The following is a 20,099-nucleotide window of genomic DNA, read 5'->3' on the forward strand; positions in this document are numbered from 1 at the left end:
TACGAACCCGTTACTAACCGTCGTTTAGAAACTCTCCTCGCACACCCCGCGGTGGCCGTTTCTAAGGCTCACATCATCCTCACCCTTTCCCCGTTTCCTACACCTCCAATGTTCTCATCTCAGCCAAGGACGAATGAATACCCGGCTCATCATAACTAATGACTTTACGTTCTCACGCAATCTTTGCCTTTCATCTTTCTCATCTACTTCTCATCTTATTTCACCACTGACTGTCGCTGGAACGGGCGATATGAAGCCTGCTGGACTCGCAAAAACCGCAAAATACCATAAACATCAGGGCGTTTGAAAACCCATCCCACTGGATCGGGATGGTCATGGCGTTTGGGACAATATCTTGTATCAATCTTTGCAATTTTCCAGGCATCTTTTACTTCGTTTCTTCTTAACTTCTCACGAGAAACCCTTGTACATTTATTTCTTACTTTGGCGAGACGATAACTCCATGAGCGGAGGAGAATCTCACGAGGCGGTTTCTTTGCAGACAGGAAAACTGGGTCTTCTTCATCGTCCACATAGAGACGACTGAGAAAAACAAGACCCGAAGGCTCTGGGAATAGCAGATCGAAGAGGACGAGAAAAGAGACGAAAGAAGATTGGGACAGATTGCGTCTTCTGCGAAAGAGATCGAAATCATGAATTGTAAAATTGTCATTCTTCACACTCGCTTTCTAGTTTCTGAAAATCTACAGGAGTTGATGCTGTGAATCTCAAGTCTTGTTTCCGATGGAAATTGAAGATATCTCGTTGTTGCGATATTCACAAAATCCAGCGAATGATTTGGTGGCCCTATTCTGATATCTCCAATTTCCTCCTCCCTGTGATTTGAAACCTGGCCAACACAACCTACCGAAGCCTCCGACCGTGAGCAAAAAGTCCTACGTGAATACTCGTGAATGCCCAAGGCACCCGGATTCACAGGCCCCGATCCAGGCAAACTATCCCTGCCTATCTTAACCACATCCATCGACCCCCCCGGTCCCCTCCTCGCCGGTAGAGTGTCCCGGTTCCTGGTCCGCCCGCCGCGGCGACCAGGCTCGCCTAGCGTAGCGGCCGTGTTTCTGGATACCTGGTACTTTGCCCCTCTTCGAGCTGTGAGTCATATTGCTAGCATCACCGAGGCTGACTCTTAGCAACACTATCACGGATTCACACACATCACTTCCGAACCCGACTCCACTCTTGTTCGGGAACACACACAACACACACACATACTTTTAGATCCCCGGCTTTTCTCTCTTTGCTTCTCCTGAACTACCTTATCACGCTACTAATGCAAACACTTAAACCAAAAGTCAACCACCAGGGACCCCCTCTTCGCTTACTTGGGTAGGCCGTTCGTACTGGTGGGTGGGTGTGTTGGTGAGACGTTAGTCATTGATCAGCCTTTACTGCTCGTGTCGTGCTTGAGTCGCAATGTGAGGGAATCATTTTTAAGGGATGAACTGAAGGTGGAGAGGGGTGTGGTGGAAGTGTGCGTGAGGTTACATTCTGAAAGGTGGTATAGAATAGACACCACATTTGGGAGTGGTTTTCTACGTATGGGAAGGTGGTGTTCAACTGTTGTTGCGTGGCCGCGTGTAACTGGTGTGATTGACCTTTCTCAAATACATCTATCCCCATGCGTGACATATTTCCGGTGAAATGCAAGCTTGATATATGTCACACATACACATCACATAGATTGATGGCCGGTGAAATCGGAAAACCTTCGCATATGCATTATTGAGCAGATGTTTTTTCTCGAATGAAGAAAAGCGCTCACTTTTATTGATTAAACGACAGTCTCAAATTACCCTCCCCAAACGGCCACGAGGCCACGAGGCCACGAGAGCGTGCTTGCCTGAGGTGGGAAGCCGCAAGCCCTTTCCCATCGCACCTACCTTCCCGACCCCAAACCTTCATCTGATTCCTACCTAACCTTCTCACTCATCCAGGTTCGGAGTGAATATACACAGGAAGAAGCCCATATAGAACCCCTCAACTCCATTCTCGTCACCAGCACAGCAGGCGCCCCCCTGGGTCGGGGGCTCAGGTCAAACTGTGACGTGGGTGGTGGAATGGTTTAATTGTCACCAATTTATTCACGCCAACCAGCCTACTCGACGACAGGCTCAGCGCATACGAGTACCCGAGTTCGAATCCCGGAATGAGCACCAAGAGATGTAGCCCCCAGTTCAGCACCGGGGTGAACTCTTTTGTGGTTTTGGTTTTTGGATCTTTGATATGCTTATGTAATTGAGCATTGGAATAATCGAAGCAATTTGCTGAGTCTCAATGTATTTGCGTCTACTGATTGATCCCGACAAACGGCGTCGAGATAGACTTTGCTTTTTCGATTGCCCGGTATCACTAAGATACTCATGCATACATCTTCCTCGCACCAATGCATGCCGCTAGGTGAGCTCATACCTTATACGAGGCCGCGTCGCCCATGCCTATTGGGTCGAACATCTTCTCGCTGCTTTTATGCGCACGATGGTGTGGTACAAAGACTGTATTATCTCAAGTCTTTGGACTGGTCTAAAGTCTCATGCGGTCGGAGTCCCCACCCCACCATCCCCGTCTAAACCCCTGTTCCGGGGAACGCCCCGTTCTTGGAGAGGACGACGATGCCGCGCTCGCGGGCGATGTAGCCCTTCATGAGGTTCTGCAGATGAATGGTTTGTAAGTCATGTACTCGTGAACGAGGCGTTACTATGGAGTTGTTCCAGAGTAGCGAGCTTTTACGGAAGTCGTCACGACACTGGATTGCCTTGAGCACGCAAGGTCGGTACCGTGATGATGTTGCCTACAAGGCATCCCTAAACGCACGACGAAAGAAAAGCTGCCACGTACTTTGTAAATCATGTTTGCCAGCAGGCACTCAACCTCGTCCGGGTCAACAGTCTCCTGGCTACCGAGGCTAATGGCAGCTGTGAACTCGGCGACTGGGACTCTGGTCCGACGGACGGGAGCGGTGCCCGCTTCCTTCGCCTCCTCGAAGCCGCCGGCGACAAAGACTTTGCGTAAAAGGTTGCGCAGGGCAATATCGCGACCGCGCTCCAACGTAAGGTAGATTCTGCGGCGGACGAACTCCTCTTCGCCTTCTTGTAGAGCCAAGTCAAAGTTGCGCAAATCGCCCTTGCGGATGCATTGCGACAGTGGGAGGAAGAGCTTTTGCAGCCGCGGGTAAGGCTCGAGGAGTTTGCTGCTGGGCAGGGTGTGCGTGGTGAGAAGATGGCATGGGATTAGGTAGGTAAGGATTCTCCTACAATCCTTGTCAGTGGTTGGGGATGATATTGTGGGGTATCTCGAGATGACTTACTCTTGGTTGCTCTTCGCATTCTTGTGACACAATGACCATGCCTCAGTGAGGTGCTTTTCGGCCTGAATTTCGTCAGATTATCAATTGAGAACTGGCTTTCTCTAGGTAATCGTACCTCGACATAGTTCTCTTCCAAGAAGAAGAGCACGCCTTCGTAATACTTAAATGTCACCCGCTGTGACTTGGGAAATGCTTCCAAGGGAGGCATATCTCCACGGTTCGTGGATAACGCCTTGAGGATTGTCCGACTCAAACTCGCCGAGTTGAGTTTGAAGTAGGTCTTGAAGAGCAGATTAATAATGTAGTAAATAGCCCACTTTCGCGATTCTTCGAGAGGTGCTCTGTACACAGTCAGGACCAGCCAAGAGCCTTTGCGTCTGTCGACCTACCTATCGCTCAAACACAGAGTAAAGATACGCTTGAGCTGCTGCTCGCAGTCTCGCAGCTGCTTCTGCTTTTCCAAGTCCGGATCGTAGTCATCAGCAAGCTCCATTGCATCTGCAGTGGCATCGGTGATGCTCCGCTCCTCGTCCGAGCTGATGGCGAAGAGTCGCAAGTGCTTGCCAGCAAGGTAGAGGCACGGAATTGTCCACGCCTCGAAGCCATAATTAGTGTAGCCTCGGATGAGAGCAGTGGTGAATTCTTTCCAAGACTCATACACCTTGGTCCATGATGAAGTCTGTTGTTGGTGTTAGTGGTGGAGCTGAAGAAAGGTGACGGGAGGCGTATTGCGCAAGAGCTCACCCTACCTCCAGCAGCGGAGTCGCCCTCTGCTTTGAGAATCTCGCCTATGGCTTTCCAGTACGCTGTGTAGACTTCTATCCAGCCTGTAGTCTCCTCATGATCGAGCTTGAACTTCTTAGATCCCGGACCCCGACCGAGGAGCATGTACTTGATGTCGCTCTTGGCTTCTTGGACGTTGGTGCTCAGATAGATGGACCGTAGCTTATCCGGCTTGTTGACTGGACTGAATGGCTGAAGTGTCTGCGCAAGAGAGTACCCAGACCGACTCTTGTAGGCATTGCGGAAGTCCTCAAATAGAGGCTCCATCCTGTTTCTTTGAGCCCTTGTCGATGTTGAAGGGTGAGTGGGTGAGTTGAGTGATGGAAGAACTGAAGGGCTGGAAAGCGAGCGCCCTAGAGACTGTTTGGAAAGTGACGCCAATTCAACCAGCTAGAGCCTGCAAAAATGAATTCAGAAGGCAACCTGCCTGCCAGACTTATGATGAAAGCGATCCCCGTCTAACATTAGACAGCAAATGTAGTTACCTTTGTGACGCTGTTGCTCGACGGCGGGCGGTCTGCGCTGTGATTGGTTGGAACCCAGCGACTTGGGGACTCACCAGAGGCAGCTCCTCCCTCTGATCTTTCTGGTGGACACAGGCTGTTCTGCGCCTGGAATTCAAGGCAGGAATGCATTGCAAGACCTTCTCGAAAAACTGGGCGGTTTTAGGTGGATCCCCACCAGCCGCAACGAGGTGGGGTCCAGTCGCTTAGGAAAGTGTGGCGTTGACACATAGGGTTCTCGCCCTTTTTTGCATTTACCCAACTTTTTTGTTTTCCCATTCGGCTTCAGACCCAGCAGCAACCACCACGATATCGGATAATCGACGACCATCGGCCAGCTCTTCAAAGTAAGTCACCAATTACTCAAGTCCGCGGGGGATCTTCAGTTTCTAACAAATTATTCAAGATGGGTAAGCACAATTCCTCTCTCCTCGCTTGGATCTGGATCTTGGATGCGAATGCTTGCTGCGAATTTTTCGAACTCCGACCGCGACGAACAAACTTTTCCAAGGCTACTTAGGACATCACGAAGATGTCGCAGTCTGGCACGATACCAACAGCACGCCTGCTTCTTGGATTCAACAACACCGATAGCCGTCAGCTTGTACGTCAAGCGAGACCACCGCACATTACCAAATGACGAATGAGTCGGGGCTTGGCTTGGGAGGAACAGGAAGGAGGAGAATTAGCGCAAGACCTGGCATGACCTCACGACGCAATGCGATTTTGGCCGCCCATCCGAACCCGACCGACCGGAAGATTCGCAGCAGCTCGAAATGATATAGCAATTCGCATCCTTGGATCCAGAGATTTTGTGGTACTAGGACGACGCATAACTAATTATTTTCGCTGTAGGTCGTCTTTCGGAATACGAGGTCATTGGGCGCCACTTGCCCACCGAGTCCAACCCGACTCCCGCGTTGTACCGCATGACCATCTTCGCTCCCAATGTCACGGTTGCGAAGTCCCGTTACTGGTACTTCTTGCGTGGCCTGAAGAAGGTCAAGAAGGCCACTGGTGAGATCGTCAGCGTTAAGGAGGTACGTCACCGAAAATTCGATTTTCCAAATGCACTGCAATCAGAAACTGACTCTGTACGCTATAGATCCAGGAGAAGCACCCCCTCAAGGTCAAGAACTTCGGTGTCTGGCTCCGCTACGACTCCCGCTCCGGCACCCACAACATGTACAAGGAGTACCGCGAGATGTCCCGCACCGACGCCGTCGAGGCTCTCTACTCCGACATGGCCGCCCGCCACCGTGCCCGCTTCAGGTCCATCCACGTATGTGCCCTTGCTTCGAATACCTCGCCCGGAAAGCCGAACTCCCTACTAACAAAAGCCCCCAACAGATCCTCAAGGTCGTCGAGCTCGAGAAGGGCGACGATGTCAAGCGCCCTTACATCAAGCAGCTCATCACCAAGGGCCTCAGCTTCCCCCTCCCCCACCGCGTCTCCAAGCTCAACAACCAGAAGATCTTCAGCGCGAAGCGTCCCACCACCTTCGCATAAAGTGTTGGTTGTTGTGCGGCGTTGTTTCTCTGGTTTTCGACAAATGGAGGGGCGGGCTACTACTACTTGGCAGGTGTTCACTAGGTCTATGGAACTATCACGTGCATTTGCTCTCTGAAGGCGGGGGCCACCAAAAGAAATGAAATCAATTCAAAACATCATCTTTTCGCGAGCATGGCCAAAAAAGCAGCAGGGGAGGGAGGGGAAACCTTACTCAAACCACCCTTTTGATAGATGGACGAATGATACCTGAGTACGAAGCTGTGAATTACGACTTCTTGATGAGACGATGCGGTTTACCTTAGATCTGCTCGGCCAGAAGAGGGATGTCAAGACGTCCGGCTTCGTCTACGTAGACAAATGCCAACTCACCCTGCGTCGGTTGTCAAAGTTTTTCTCATTGCTAGTGATGTGAAAGATGTATATCTTCAACTGTTCGTAACTTCGAGTGCTTTTCGCTTGGCATCCACCTTTCCAAGCTGCTCTCAAACATGTGAGTAGATGTCACCCTACTGGGCGTGACGTACCCCCTGTAACTTCTTCTAGTGGTTGTTCGTGTTCTAGTGTCCGGTGACATACCCACCATCACCACCACCACCACCACCAGGACATGAAGGTTCGGCGACAGTTCCCGTTCACCTACGTCGTATACTTACCTCAATATTGAGATAAGGTACCTCAACACTGGGCCCGCTTGCTTCGAGCAGCTAATGTCAAGCTGTCGGAAATTTTTCACTGATTCAATCCCGCACAATTTCAATTTTTACATTTGAGAGTCTAGATTTCCAAGGTTCTCTTCCATTCTTCAGGATTGATAGGCGTGATTCATCATCCCTATCGTACAGCAGCACCATTTCATTTCCTTCCTTTCCTTTTTCCATGTTATGCACCACACCTACGGGCCAGTTCATTTGGGTATCCCATGCGCCTCCTCCTCCTCCTCCTGTTGTGGTTCCCTTGGTCACTCAACCTGAAATCACCCGTCATCCCCAGGTGACCTTTCCATATTCGCATCAACGACAAACTCGTCCCACGAACTAGGATCCCACCCGAAGTCCCCGGCATCCATCTGGATCCCGAAATGCGCAATCAGGTCCTGCGGGTTACTGAAGAGCGGCGTGCCCCCAAACATGGCCATGTCCTCAGGCGTCAGCCCGAACGGCGGGTGCATGGGCGCCGACGTTGACGAAGGCAGTGATGTCGCGGGTAACTCTGCCGCGGCCGCTATCGAGGGGTCGACCGCCATCGGCGTGGGGCCGCCCAGACCGACTGTGTTTGTCGTCGCGAAAGACATACTCGTGGGAGGGAGCGTGGAGCCGCCTCCGTGCCAAGCAGCAGCGCCGGCGGCGACGTTGGTGCCGCCGATACGATCTGTTCTGAAAGCCGGGTGTAATGTTCCCATACTCACACCGTGGCCTCCCACTGCCGCCGCCGCCGCCGCCGCCGCAGCCGATGACTCCTGAACATCTGTGACATCCACATCTCCATCCCCATCCTCATCGCCATCCTCATCGTCATCATCATCATCCTCCTCCTCTTCCTCATGCTGCGGCACCTCCACCGTCTTCCTCGCAGCCTCCTTCTGCTCCGCCGCCGCCGCCGCAGCAGTCACAGGCAAACCCCTCCCGCCATCGCCCAACTTCAACGCCCCCATCATAGCCTCCGCCCTCGCAGCCCTCGCGCGCCTCAAAAGCTTCTTCAACGGCCTCCAAAGCGTACCCCGTCTCGTGTCCGCGATCCGCTCCCTCATCCCGTGGAAGTTCCGATCCACCACCCGCCAAGCCCGCTCCACCAGCTCCCCGCGCGTCTGCACGCACAGCTCCGCCAGCGCGACGGCGAGCGGGTGCCACTGCACGTAGCTGTCGATCCACCACCCGAACCGCTCGCGGTACGTCGCCGAGCTGTACTCGACCAGCTCGATCGTGTTCACCGCCGTGCGGAGCATCGTCTCCCGCGCGACGCGGGGCTTGGCCGTCGCCGTGGAGGCGCGCGGCGTAAAGGGGTACTGCGCCGATAGCCACATCTTGAGGATGATGATGCGCACCGTCACGGCGGCGTGGTTGGCGGGTAGGTGCCGCGTGTCCTGGTCTTCGTCGTCGCCGCCGCCGCCGCCACCACCACCGGAGCCATCGCCGTCCGATGCAGGTGTTTTGGCCGGCGCGGTGCCAAAGAGCGCTTCGAGACGCTGCGCGTGTGCCATGATTTCGTCCTCCGACGTTGTCGGCTCCGGCGTGCCATCGTTGTCAAGCGCGAGCTGCGGGTGCCGCGGCCGCAGGTTGCCAAAGATGCCCGACGACATGCTCGTGCACAGGCAAAACGTCATCTCGGTCGGGCCCGTCCTGTCCTCGAGCGGGTCCGTCGTCGCGGGGCCGAAGTCGTCGTCGTCGAGGTTGAAGGGTAGGCGGGTGTTGTAGGACTGCCGCGGGATAGCGGCGTCGGTGCCGCGGTCCTCGGCGGCGCGGATGTCGAGGACGACGATCATCCACCACAGCCGGCGGCGCATCTCGGCCTCGAATGGCGGGAGCGGGGGGTTGACGCCGTCGCGGTGGAGATGGAGAGCTTGGGCGAGGCGGACGACGAGGGGAATGAGGGCCCATGAGGCGCGGCTGGCGTTGTGTGAGCGGAGGAAGCACTGTGAGATAGGTTAGATACTGAGATTAATGAAGTGAGTGAGATTGAGTAGTGAGACTCACCACGTAGTACGTCAGCGCTTGAAGGGTCCGAATCTCAGTGCTGTTGAGATAATCCGCCTTGTGAAGCGCCCTCTCAACGCCCTCCCGATACCTCTGCGCGAGAACGCTCCTCTCCTCCCCCAAGTTCCTCAGACAAGCTTCGTTCGTCAAGCTCGTGACGGCGCCATAGTACATGGAAAAGAACAAGGCCTCCGTCGCATCGTCAATGTGCTTATTCACAGCGTTCGCGAACCCTTCCAGCTCGACAGAGACCGTCGGCCGGTGAATCACCTTGAACGCCGGATCGACGTTGGAGAAGAAGATGCCGCACATGTACATGATGTGATCCCGCGGCGGGTGCCTCAGCGGCTCGTCCCCGCCCGTGACGAAGCTGGATATGAGCCCGGACAGCGCGGGCGGTGTCTGGCCCTTGTTGGCAGTGGATGACTCGGGGCTCGTCGTACTGTGATGATGATGATGATGATGCTGCTGCTGCCCCTGCTGCCCCTGGCCTCCTTCCTCATCGTCGGACCCTTCGCTGTCGGAGGGCTGGTCTAGAGCCTGTCTCATGCCCTCGACCTCTTGGCACAGGTTCTCCCAGAACTCGGCGCTCATGTAGTTGGTCGGCGGGGCGGGCTGGGGGTCCCACCCCGCGCCGGGCGGCGACGGCTCCGCGTCATTCAAGCCCAAGACCGAGTCGCCACCAACACCCCTTCGGCCCGTCGCCGCCGATATAGAATGCGGCGTCGATGAGGCGGCAGCAGCCGCTAATGAGGCCGTGGTGGGTACTCCTCCTCCCGTCGAGCCGGTTGGGGTCCCGGTACCGCCGCCCCTGACAACTCCATCTACGTTACCAGAGTCGACTTTGCTGACGATGCTCTCCAGACGGGTGATGCGATTTAGCAACTCATTCTGCCTCCCCTGGCGCGGCTTGCGGTTCCGCTTCCGGGAGGGGAAGACGCAGTCGAGATCGGAGCGCTCGCACTGCTTGCACCGGGGCTGTAGCTTATCGCATTTGATCTTGCGATGGCGGCAGTTTGCGCAGCTGAGCTGTTGTTTACTGCTGCCGCTGTTGCCAGTAGCGGCGCTGGTCGGGTCTGATTGTTGTCGGGCTGCGGTCGCCGATGATGCCGGCGGTGTCATTGTCTAGTGAGTTTTGGTATGAGTGTAAGGTGGTGTGGGTGAGCAGGTATGAGCTACGGGTGTGAGCGACCCTGAAGTGAGTGAAGCCCAAGTGAAGCTCAGGGTGTGTGAGAGGTGTGCGGTTGGCTTTGCTGACGTTGACGATTTTGAGGGTTTCCCCGCTAGGCCTCTCGCGCTTGCATTCCTTGTAAGTTAAGAGCGAACGGGCGATCGACGTCCTTGTAACTCCTAAGCCCGGGCTGAGGTTCGTCCGCCGTTTACGGAGCATGTATTTAGGTTTTCATCCAGATTAAAAAGGCGGGGGAAGGGTGTAAAGAAGAGGCAATAATTAATAAGAATAATAATTATTTCGCGAATCGGTTTCCGGGATTCTGGGGCTTTTTGCTTGAAGATGAGTGTGTTCTGCGTTGTGAGCTAAAAAGGATGAGCTGTGACTGAGACCCAGATAGGTAGAAGCGCGGGGGAATATACCTACCTATGAGGGTTTGGGCTGTAGCCTGTGTGTTCCCCACTGCACTGCTCCCCCCAGGCCCCGATCTGCGTTCAGATGCAAAATTTCCCAGGGGTTGCCCGAAACCACCTTACCACCCCGCTGCAGCAGGCGTAAGAAAAAACCTTAAAAAACAAGACTAATTGGTGCCGACTACTCGAAGGGATAAATTTATGTAGAATGACTGATATGTCAGCACGTTTGTATTCGTAGGATCGTACGTGCATCCGTAGTCGTTGTTTGCTCGGTCTCGCTAGAGATAAAAGTCTACCTTGGGTAAGATAAAGTTTCCCGCCCGGTATCTTGCCGCGATTAGGAAGCAATTTGAGCACAAACTACTACCTCGAGATCGTGGACCCGTGATTACAGTTTGGGTTTCTTGCATTCTGCCCGATGTGAGTGCCAAATCTGTCCAAGAGATGAACAAAGACGTGGACCATCAACATCGGCGCGGCGCGGCGCTCGGAAGACCGCCGAGTGCGAGCCTGATAAATTGCGGAACTATCCGTCCCCCGGCCAGGCCTCGTCGTATTTAGTCGTACTTTCGGTCGTAGTTATTTCGTAAGCCAAAACGACGATGCTGAAAGAGTAATAGCGCGCTTGCGTACCTTACTTTGCTCTGGGGGACCCTCACTTCCAACCATGAATAGTCATTCAACTTGGGGCCCGTTGAGATGACTCAAGCCCAAAAATCCTTCGTGACAATGTCACAGAATGATAAGAATACAAATGAAGTAACAAAACACACACAAACTTGGCCCTTTTCTTAGTCCGAGAACAAAAATTGAAGAACCATTTAACGAAAGGAAACAAGGGAAAGAAACAAGAACCATGCCAGAAGAAATGGACCACAAACACCTAGACTTCATCACGGTGAACACCACCCTCCCAACCCTCCCTCCCCCTCTCGCCACGCGCAAGCCCGTCCTCACCGAGCGTCTCATCCTCAAGCCCGTCAGCCAGGACGACCTGCCCGCCCTGCACGCCATGCGCTCACAGCCCGAGGTCATGAGGTGGGCCGTCGCCGGCCGCCCGGACGCGGACCTCGGCGAGACGCAGGCCTGGCTGGACCACAACCTCCCGCCCAACGACGCGCACAACTACAATTTCACAATCTGCCTCCGTTCGACGGGTCAATTCGTCGGCCTCGGCGGCGTCAAGCGGATCGGCCCCAGCAGCCCCGGCCTGCCCGGCGGCGAGCTGGGCTGGCCCGAGATCGGATACCTCTTCTGTAAAGAGGCCTGGGGCAAAGGGTACGCCACCGAGTTCCTGCGGGGCTTCGTCGGCGCGTGGTGGTCTCTGCCCCGCTCCGCCGCGCCTGCGCTCCGGGTTGAGAAGACCGTCGTCGGGGAGACCCGGCCGTTCCAGAGCGCGGAGGAGCAGGCCGGGTCCGAGTCCGAGGTAGTCGGGGAGATTCTCACCGCCGTGACGGAGCTGGACAACTTGCCCAGCCAAAAAGTCTTGGACAAGACGGGCTTCCGAAAGCTCAAGGTCTGGACGGAAGTCGATGAAAAGACACACGAGACGACGACGCTTGTCGGCTATGGCATCGAGGCGCCAAAATAGGAAAAAGCCAACCACAATACGACAATTGGAATGGCAACACTGAAGATTAAATGAGGAAATTTGGCAAGGAAAGGAATTCACACTGACCATGCGTCGTTCGATTAAACCGCCCACTCATCCCCGGGCACTTTGCGGCGTTCAGCTCCAGATGCGGTGCCGCAAAACCTTGTTGGTCTACCTTATTTAAGTTGGCCAAGAGATTTTTTTGAGAGGCTCGGCACCACCTCGACATGGGGCACACTCGAGTTTTCTAGCTCTCCAACGATTTGAGAGCGAAGCATGATGGGGCCAGCCAGTACGGTACGGAGGTTGCAACAAGGACGGCAACGGACACGCGAGACTCGGGGTGGGGAACACAGCTTCGGACAATTTATGTCGTCCGTGATTCCTCCGATTTCATCGGGGGCTAGCACCGCCGATGTTTCCCGGGCTCTTCTCCGATATATATTAGAACGGATGACGCCAGGAAGTCAAATGCATCTCATAATAGAATAGAACCATAGAGAGAAACTCTACAGACGAAATCATACATTGACTCATTTGAGCCAACCCGATCTAAAGTATTGCCATCGCAACACAGTCACTGTCGTCATCCCAACCACACCAACTATTACACCCAAGAAAGGACCACCGAAACCAACATGTCGCAACTCGGAATGGCCAACACCATCGCCACTGCTACTGGCATCCTCGGGTGCGCGTGGTGGGCAGGTAAGCAAGCTCTCCCCCCTCTTCACTCGCATGCTTCCACTCTCTTTCTTTATGCCATCATCAGCGTGGTCGACGTCAATTGCTGATTTTTAGTCCAGGCGCGGCGGCATCGTTGTCCATGTTCAGCATCCCCGCCATTCTCCAAACCAGCGCCGAGCCAGGTCATGCACTGAAGCTGTGGCAACACATATTTTTGAACGGCGCGTCGACCGGCCCAAAAGTAGCGCTCGCCGTTACGCTCTCGCTGGCCTACTCTGCATACGATCGCTACGACCAGGGTGTTGCGTGGAAGCCGTTTGTTGCCGCTGGAGCTTTGAGTCTCGCCATCGTGCCTTACACCATCATCTTCATGTCGTCAACGAACAATGCGCTCATGGCCGGTGCACGGGGCATCGCAACGCTTGGTCTGTCCGAGACCACAGAGTTGTTAAAGAGGTGGCAGGCACTCAACGCCGTGAGAAGCATCATTTCCCTCACAGGCGCCGCTATCGGGTTGTGGTATACCGCTTTCCAATGAGCATGAAAGGGTTTGATTCTATCCAAGACATGCCGATCGTTTCTGTATAGACAGGGAACCGAGGCGACGGAACGGCGAAAGATTCATGTAAGATAAAGATAGTGCTCGAGGTGTGCCGGCCAGGCAGATGGTTGGCGGCCAGTGCAACAACAGGTGGTCATCCCATTCCCGTTGGTTGCTGCAGTGTCAGGAAGTGGTAGAAATGGCACTTGGTCGACGCAATGTACAACAGCAGGTCCCTGCAAGCCTTGTTCGTAACTTTTGCCCTTGTGCTCACCGCCAGATCACCGTGTCCCAAAACCTTGGCTGCAACTGCATCATACATGGCTGCTGCAACAATAAGAATTAGATGGACACGCAGAGTCACCATGGTAAGCCAGGGTGAAGACACTATGCCATGTATTCGTAAAGATGTGCGATGCGCCGCCGCGGATCACTTTCCGGTTGCTAGCAGTGTTTCTGGAAGTCTGGAAGATGGGGCGGGAGTAACGAAAAGATTAGGTGGACTGTCGAACCGGATCTCTGGTGTTTTGCAAATGCGCTCGCCGGGTTCCAGCCTGCCGGGGAAGCAAACTTGCCTCGGCGTTGGTGGACATGGTGACGCTGTCATGGAGGTTAGTGAGTCTGGAGTCTAGGAAAGGTAGCTTCCCAGAAGTCGTGTGGTGGAGGGGCGGGGAAAGAGATGAGATGGAGGAGAATTCGAGCAGCTCAACGGCGTGTGGCTGGGCAGTTCCTCCTCAGCGTCTGCTGGTTCCCTTTGGCCTTTAGACTCTCTTGATTTCTGTAAAAGAGGTCAAGACCAGACGGGACAACCTGTCGGCTTGGACGGGTTGCCTCTGGAATAGAGGGTTGCGTGGCTAGGGCCGGCTGGCGGCTGAGCGGGCACCAGCCTCCGCAACAAGGCACATCGCAGCTGGGCATGTCCAGCAGACGGCTCACCTGGGCAGACTTTCAGGCTGCATCCTGGGGGCCGAGGGAACTGGGCATCGGCATCCATCGCTTTCGACGGGCCTCTTTGGTCATCTGGATCATCTGGATAGTCGGGTCCGTTTTGCTGCCCAGCCTCACTTTGCCTTATCTTCTGGAGCGCGGAGCCCAGGAGGGGATACCTTACGGATGCCAAATCATGTTGATCAGCTGGTGGGGAGTCGGGACGCGATGGTCGAGAAATTAGGCGTAACCTCGGGAGTTGAACCCAAAAGGACGACAGAAGATCAAGGTCAGACAAGCCGAGTACGGGTGCATCGAGATGCCGTGGGATGGTGGTGATGACTGGTATGTGTGTGTGAGAGGTAAGGTAGCTCGTTAGGAATATGCGCCCATGCAAGTCAGAGGGGGTGGAGCGGTGATGTCCCCAACTAGCGGTCGTGAAGAGGTGAGTGAGATTGCCATGAGGAGTAAAGGTACATCGTGAGAAATGGAAGCTACAGGAAGAGGGCACACCTAAGGCGGTACGTACCTAACGGTTAGAGATGCGTGGAAGTTGGGTGTGAGGGAAAGGTACTTGTAGACACAGCTCCACCACGCAGGAAAGACATGTATCTCTCGAAAGGCAGCCGACGGTCCGGCCCAAATTTGTCCCCGCAACCTAAGGGAAGCTGCGCCAGGGTGCACGTGTCAGCCCAACAGCCAAACGTTTTCCCTGTTTGATCGCTATTCTTACCTGCCACTGCCTTGCCTGCCTTCTCCTTCCCTGTCTTGCGCAGCGCTGCTGCATGTTCCGCAGTATGGCGCAGACTTAAGGATATTGAGCGGAAGCTGTGAAAGAGCCCAGCTGCGTAAGGTGAGAACGACCAGGCGGTTCCATTGCTTCCCGCAGCTCGGTTCTGCCTGACGGGATGGAAAGTCCATGTCTAACCTGGAAGGCAAGGTATCCGTATGTTGGTAAGGTATGTCCTTCCTCCCTCGAGTCCCTTCCTTCCTTCCCTACCTACCCCCCGGTACCCCGTCCATCTCACCACAAAAACAATGTACCTAAAGCCCCAGAGCGGCGGCGACCTTGAACCCCCAAAGAATGCCCATCCGTCCCATCGTGCGTGCGTCTTTGACCCCCTCCAACCCCCCCAGCAACAACAAGGCCCAAGTACCCTGCCCACCTCAAGTTGCAGTCCGAGTACTTTAGTTACATCATCAGCTCGCTGCCCGCCCAATCCTCCATCAACCAGCTGCACCGCACTCTCCCGTCGTCGCTTTCGTCTCTCGCTCGACCTTGGACGGTGTTTCCTACACACATTCATCATCCCCTTCATCCACGCTTCACACCCACTAGTCCTCGACCCGGATATTTCTCTCCTGCCACCGGCTGCACTCGCGCGCACCCTCTCGCTACTCTGGCGCGCATATTGACCGAGTCCTCATCCTGCGCCTACCAGCCTCGACTTGCATCCGCACGTATCCATCCGGGCTTGACTCACGGCTTGGCTTCAGCCTACTTCTGCCTCGCATCTCTCTGTCTCTCGTATGACGATGCTGTGGCGGCGGCCCGCACCCAAAGTACCTTGAGTTATTAGTAGCCGTTGAACCCTCAACTCAACCTCGCCCGCGCTTCCAGTCCCACGCTAGCAACTTGAACTCTTCCTGAGCCCTTCAACAACGACCGAACTGGAAGATAAGTTGAGCTCCAAGTCGTTCATGATCCAAACGCCAGCTCGCTCCAGCCACTGCTTGCGAAGCCAAAGCCCTCTGCTTGTCAGCAGCACACGCCACCAAAACCGTTATATTTCTCCATCCCGTCCAATCTCCACACTTTTGTCCCGGGACATTCCTGCCCACAAAAACGCACCGTTGATGTAGACTTCGGCCCCGAATGGCGACGGCGACCGCAGAGGCCGACTCCAAAGAGTCCTCTGCTCATCCTCATCCTCATCCTCAACCCCAATCGCAACCCCAACCGCAGGCCCAGACACAATCCCAGAACCCCGAGCCAAAGCCATCATCTCCGTACGGTTATCTATTCGGCCCAGACAAGGCTCCAACACCGATTCTCGATGCCCTCCTCCGCGCCATCGCTCTACACATTGTACGTCCGCGACAAGCCCTGGCTTCCTCCACCCCGCTTCCACCCACCCATGGCCAAATACTAACCGAACCCCGCCTATCTACAGATTCGCGATATTGGCGATAGACATGTTCAAGCACTGACCCCTCAAAAGCTGGCTGCCTTCTATAAGGCCGTTGGTGGTAACTATGACTGTAAGCCTAAATCCTCACCCCGCGTACAAAGCACCCCATGCTGATAGTTGATCGTCATAGCCCTATTCGTTGATATGCCGTTTCCCGCCATATCCTATATTTGGCAGGTAACCGGCTGCCAGCACTCCATGCAACCCTCCGACAACGATTTCGACGCCCCTTCCGTCCCAGCCTTGACCCTTCGTGGCTTCGTTCGATGGGAGTCAATCGAGATACTGCTGAGCCCCGAGGAACATGTACCTTTCATCCAGCAGGCCGTCAAGAGCTGGAACCTGAAGCATCCCGAAACGGGCGAACCTTTTCCTCCAGATCTACCCGCAGATGCTCTGCCCAGCGAACCAGACGCCGGAATCGAGAAATGGCACAAGAAATGCGCTGAAAAACTGAGGAAGGCAGCAGTGCCAGACGAGGAGCCAGCATCACCAAAGACTGCCCCTGCTCGCCCAACAGAAAGAGACGAGCCGAGAGTGAAGGCAGCATATGTGCACGTCCGAAATCCCTACCCTCCCAAGGGATCACCAAAGCCCTCGCCTCCGCCTCGTGGCCCTCAAGCAGACTACTTCGTTCCGCCAGGCCGGCCACCAGTTGCTTACAGTCATGTTCCTGGGGGTCACTCCGCGAATCGTTACCCCCCGTCTCGCCTCAATATTCCCCAGAGGAACCCAGACCAAGATCGATTCCGAGGACAGAACTCTCCTGATGACCGGCGACGCCGTAGCTTTTCTGACTACCCATCTCCTCCACAGGATCCGCACGCCAACGCTGAGCACTTGCATCCTAACCGACCGCCCATGCAACCCCGCCGGCACAGCCAACCTCGACACTATTCTTCGTCCTCAACGTCTGATTCCGAGGACGCGGCGAGTCCACGATCTAAACGTCGGCCTCATACACATCATTCAAACGAGCCGCCACCACCCGGCTTCCGACGCATGGGTGCTCCCTCGGTACCCCAGCCGCCACCTGTCACTCGCGTACATCGCGCGGACCTAAGACCAGAAGATGCAAGACGTCGTAGTATACCAGTCGTAGATGGCATCAGGGAGAAAATCAGCGAGAAAGTGGCGTCCATTCTTCCGACTGGTCGATCACCAGAAAGACATCGAAGCACCTCCGGTCGTCGAAGCGATCCACCATCTCGCCGAAGCCGAGAGCACTTACCTTCTTCTAGGCTCAACCGCAGTTGGCCTGATATTGCATCGGAGGACTCGGAAGCTTCAGACTCGGAAGAAGAGCGCCGCCGCCGATTCAAAGCCCGAGAGCGTAGGGAACTGGAAGAAAGAGAGCAACGGGAAAGGGAGAGAGCCAGGGAGAGAGATCGCGGTCGAGACCGAGACCGTAGACGTGAAAGAGAAAGAGAGAGAGATCGTGACAGGGATCCAGAACGCGAGCGTGACCGTGATCGCGTCGTGAACTGGGAGAGAGAAGAAGATATGGAGGCTCGTAAGCGAAGGGAACGGCCGGTCGTGCGGCCTGAAGCGACACGCCGAACGAGTAGCCATGCGGATGTGGATCGCATGCGAGGAAGGCCTGAGCCCCCATGGGATCCTCGAGATCCCCGCGATCGGGAACTGAGAGACGATAGAGATAGAAAGCGGTGGAGAGAGCGCGGGGGAAGCCCGGTCATCTCTGGCGTTGGGGGGCGACAATACCCAGCTCCGCCGATTCGGAACTAATCCCATCATGTGGCGTACAGGGGTTAGCGGGTTGTTTTGAGCGATTTGGAGAGTTTTGAATTTTGGATGGGTAATTTAGCTGGGGCATAAAGGCATTTCCACTTCCACGTATGTACACCTGGCTCCTCTACCGAAAGAGTGCACACAGGGCAATGAGACATGATATCACTACAGCGGCTCGCGATTTGTACCATTTTTCTGGTTGATCAATACAGGTGACAGCTTAGGTATACATAGAAGACGCCTATGCCATTCTGGCGTTATTTCCACTGACTTCGCTATGCCATCACTTCATCATCACTCTCTTCATCTCCAAGCAACTTCAGTTTCTTCCGTCAATAAAAGCCCTTCGGGTCAGATACCTTTCTGTTCCAATCATCGATAGTCGCGGCGGGGGATTCCAGTCATGTACTTGAGCTTGGAGGTCCACTCAACCCCAGTGGGAGGCCAGGTAGGCTCCGGAACGTAGTCTCCATTGTCTTCATCGGCATCAGGCATATCCGAGTCGTGACTATCGTAGTCAGGCTCATCTTCAGCCTCATGCTCAGTCTCTTCATCCTCCTCCATGTTCTCAGAGTTCTCGGGAGGCGTGTCCCATGAGAGAAACGCCGGAAGGGGTTCACTGCAATAAGCCTGGCCCGCAATCGAGGACTGCATGTTACCGTGAATCGAATCATTGCTGCTCTCGTAGACGTTGCTGACGTGTCCATGGTCGGGGCTCAGGCTCGATGACGAAGGATGAATATCATCCGCATCCGACGACTCGTCGCTCTCGAAGACGTCGCCGTAATTGCTATAGTGCGGGCTCATGCTCATCGGCGAAGGATACGCATCACCGGGGTCCGAGTCGCTGCTGCTGCTGCTGCTGCTGTCGGAGGCGTCATCGTCATCGCCACAGTCGGAGCTCATGAAGATGTCGCTCGCGTCAAAGAGCTTCTTGTTATTGTCATTTTCGCGAACGAGGGCGCGGAACTCCTTCTTAAGGCGGTCGCGTCTCTTGCGCCGGGCGATGGCGTTGTCGTTCTCGTCGTCGTCGGTCCAGTCTGAGCAGCCGGCGAGGGGGGGGAGTTCGCGGCTCACTTTTCTGTCCTTGAGCTGCTGGTTGCTCTTTCCCTCTTGCTTCTTCGACTTCTGCCGAAGCTGAGACTCGGCCAGGGTCTCGATCTTAGTCTCAGTCCGAGTACCATTCTGGCACTCCGCCAGCTTCTTCAGGAACGTGTCGATATCCTTGATGAAGACTTGAAAGTCACCCAGCTGGTGGCGGTCCTCGAGCTTCGTGGTGATGATACCCTCGCCTGCGCCGGTGATCGTGAGGGGATTCTCGATGAACGTGCGGATTTTCTTCTCCGAGCCTTGCGTTCCTCCTCCGTTGGCTCGGCGGCGGCTACGGGCTTGCTGGCGAGCGACGCGGGTGTGGTAGGGGCACGTCTCGCCATCGCGGGTGACAATGCCGTCTTCCTCCTTGCAGAGAGGCGAGGCCGAGCCGTGGGTGCACTTGTGGTAGAAGAGGGCGTTGAGGATGCAGCCGCAGGCTGTGTAGTATTTGTAGATGCGACGGCACATCTTGGGTAGTGGTGTATGTAAGATATGCTACAGTACTTTTTGTCGAGGGCCGAGGGGGTCCTGTTTGGTGAATCAAAACACTTTTTTTCTTCTTCTTGACTTTGACTGCCTAGTTTCGTATGCTGACCCTGTATCTTCTTCATAGAACGTTTCGTAGGTAGGCAAAGTGTTTCGTGTTTTACTTGAAATGGACAAAGTAAACAAGGTGAAGCTATCGTGGGCAAATGCCGAGGTGAAGGCTGGCAAAATCTAGAAGTTGTAAGCTGCTTCCCTCTCTGGAAATAATGCGTTTTCCCACATACCTAGAATCGCCTGACCTTGGATTCGGAAAAGACTGGCCGACCACGAACAAGATGAAATGAAGGCGACAGTGAATCACACTTTGTTTTTTTGCCCTTGAAGCAACTGATTGAGCTTCTAGTTGGTGTTTTGATCACCACCTGCCTTTT

General features: G+C 54.8%; 7 protein-coding genes across 7 annotated transcripts; 4 read left to right on the top strand and 3 right to left on the bottom strand.

The window, feature by feature from the left end:
• Window positions 1-2,584: 2,584 nt before the first annotated feature.
• CSN12 (COP9 signalosome (CSN) subunit) lies at window positions 2,585-4,375 on the bottom strand (the record flags this gene model as incomplete). The annotated part of the gene is made up of 6 exons (XM_065755952.1): window positions 2,585-2,668; window positions 2,857-3,268; window positions 3,326-3,387; window positions 3,441-3,666; window positions 3,715-4,004; window positions 4,070-4,375. The coding sequence occupies 6 exons, from the start codon at window positions 4,373-4,375 to the stop codon at window positions 2,585-2,587; spliced, it is 1,380 nt and encodes a 459-aa protein (XP_065615192.1).
• A 642-nt stretch (window positions 4,376-5,017) lies between these two features.
• RPL20B (60S ribosomal protein eL20) lies at window positions 5,018-6,120 on the top strand (the record flags this gene model as incomplete). The annotated part of the gene is made up of 4 exons (XM_053193423.1): window positions 5,018-5,021; window positions 5,467-5,651; window positions 5,717-5,893; window positions 5,962-6,120. The coding sequence occupies 4 exons, from the start codon at window positions 5,018-5,020 to the stop codon at window positions 6,118-6,120; spliced, it is 525 nt and encodes a 174-aa protein (XP_053049140.1).
• A 976-nt stretch (window positions 6,121-7,096) lies between these two features.
• Window positions 7,097-9,935, bottom strand: N0V96_000485 (uncharacterized protein; the record flags this gene model as incomplete). Its single annotated transcript, XM_053193422.2, has 2 exons — window positions 7,097-8,752; window positions 8,814-9,935. 2 exons carry the CDS (start codon window positions 9,933-9,935, stop codon window positions 7,097-7,099), a joined length of 2,778 nt encoding a protein of 925 aa, XP_053049139.2.
• A 1,333-nt stretch (window positions 9,936-11,268) lies between these two features.
• N0V96_000486 (uncharacterized protein) lies at window positions 11,269-11,991 on the top strand (the record flags this gene model as incomplete). Its single annotated transcript, XM_053193421.2, has 1 exon — window positions 11,269-11,991. One exon carries the CDS (start codon window positions 11,269-11,271, stop codon window positions 11,989-11,991), a length of 723 nt encoding a protein of 240 aa, XP_053049138.2.
• A 641-nt stretch (window positions 11,992-12,632) lies between these two features.
• On the top strand, window positions 12,633-13,219 carry N0V96_000487 (uncharacterized protein; the record flags this gene model as incomplete). Its single annotated transcript, XM_053193420.2, has 2 exons — window positions 12,633-12,702; window positions 12,801-13,219. The coding sequence occupies 2 exons, from the start codon at window positions 12,633-12,635 to the stop codon at window positions 13,217-13,219; spliced, it is 489 nt and encodes a 162-aa protein (XP_053049137.1).
• Window positions 13,220-16,206: 2,987 nt separating this feature from the next.
• On the top strand, window positions 16,207-17,404 carry N0V96_000488 (uncharacterized protein; the record flags this gene model as incomplete). The annotated part of the gene is made up of 4 exons (XM_065755953.1): window positions 16,207-16,238; window positions 16,344-16,411; window positions 16,472-16,995; window positions 17,078-17,404. 4 exons carry the CDS (start codon window positions 16,207-16,209, stop codon window positions 17,402-17,404), a joined length of 951 nt encoding a protein of 316 aa, XP_065615193.1.
• Window positions 17,405-18,462: 1,058 nt separating this feature from the next.
• N0V96_000489 (uncharacterized protein) lies at window positions 18,463-19,650 on the bottom strand (the record flags this gene model as incomplete). Its single annotated transcript, XM_053193418.2, has 1 exon — window positions 18,463-19,650. One exon carries the CDS (start codon window positions 19,648-19,650, stop codon window positions 18,463-18,465), a length of 1,188 nt encoding a protein of 395 aa, XP_053049135.2.
• Between the last annotated feature and the right edge of the window lie 449 nt (window positions 19,651-20,099).

Source organism: Colletotrichum fioriniae (assembly GCF_027942845.1).
Source record: "Colletotrichum fioriniae strain IMI 355084 chromosome Unknown scaffold_1, whole genome shotgun sequence".
Classification (NCBI taxonomy): Eukaryota; Fungi; Ascomycota; class Sordariomycetes; order Glomerellales; family Glomerellaceae; genus Colletotrichum; species Colletotrichum fioriniae.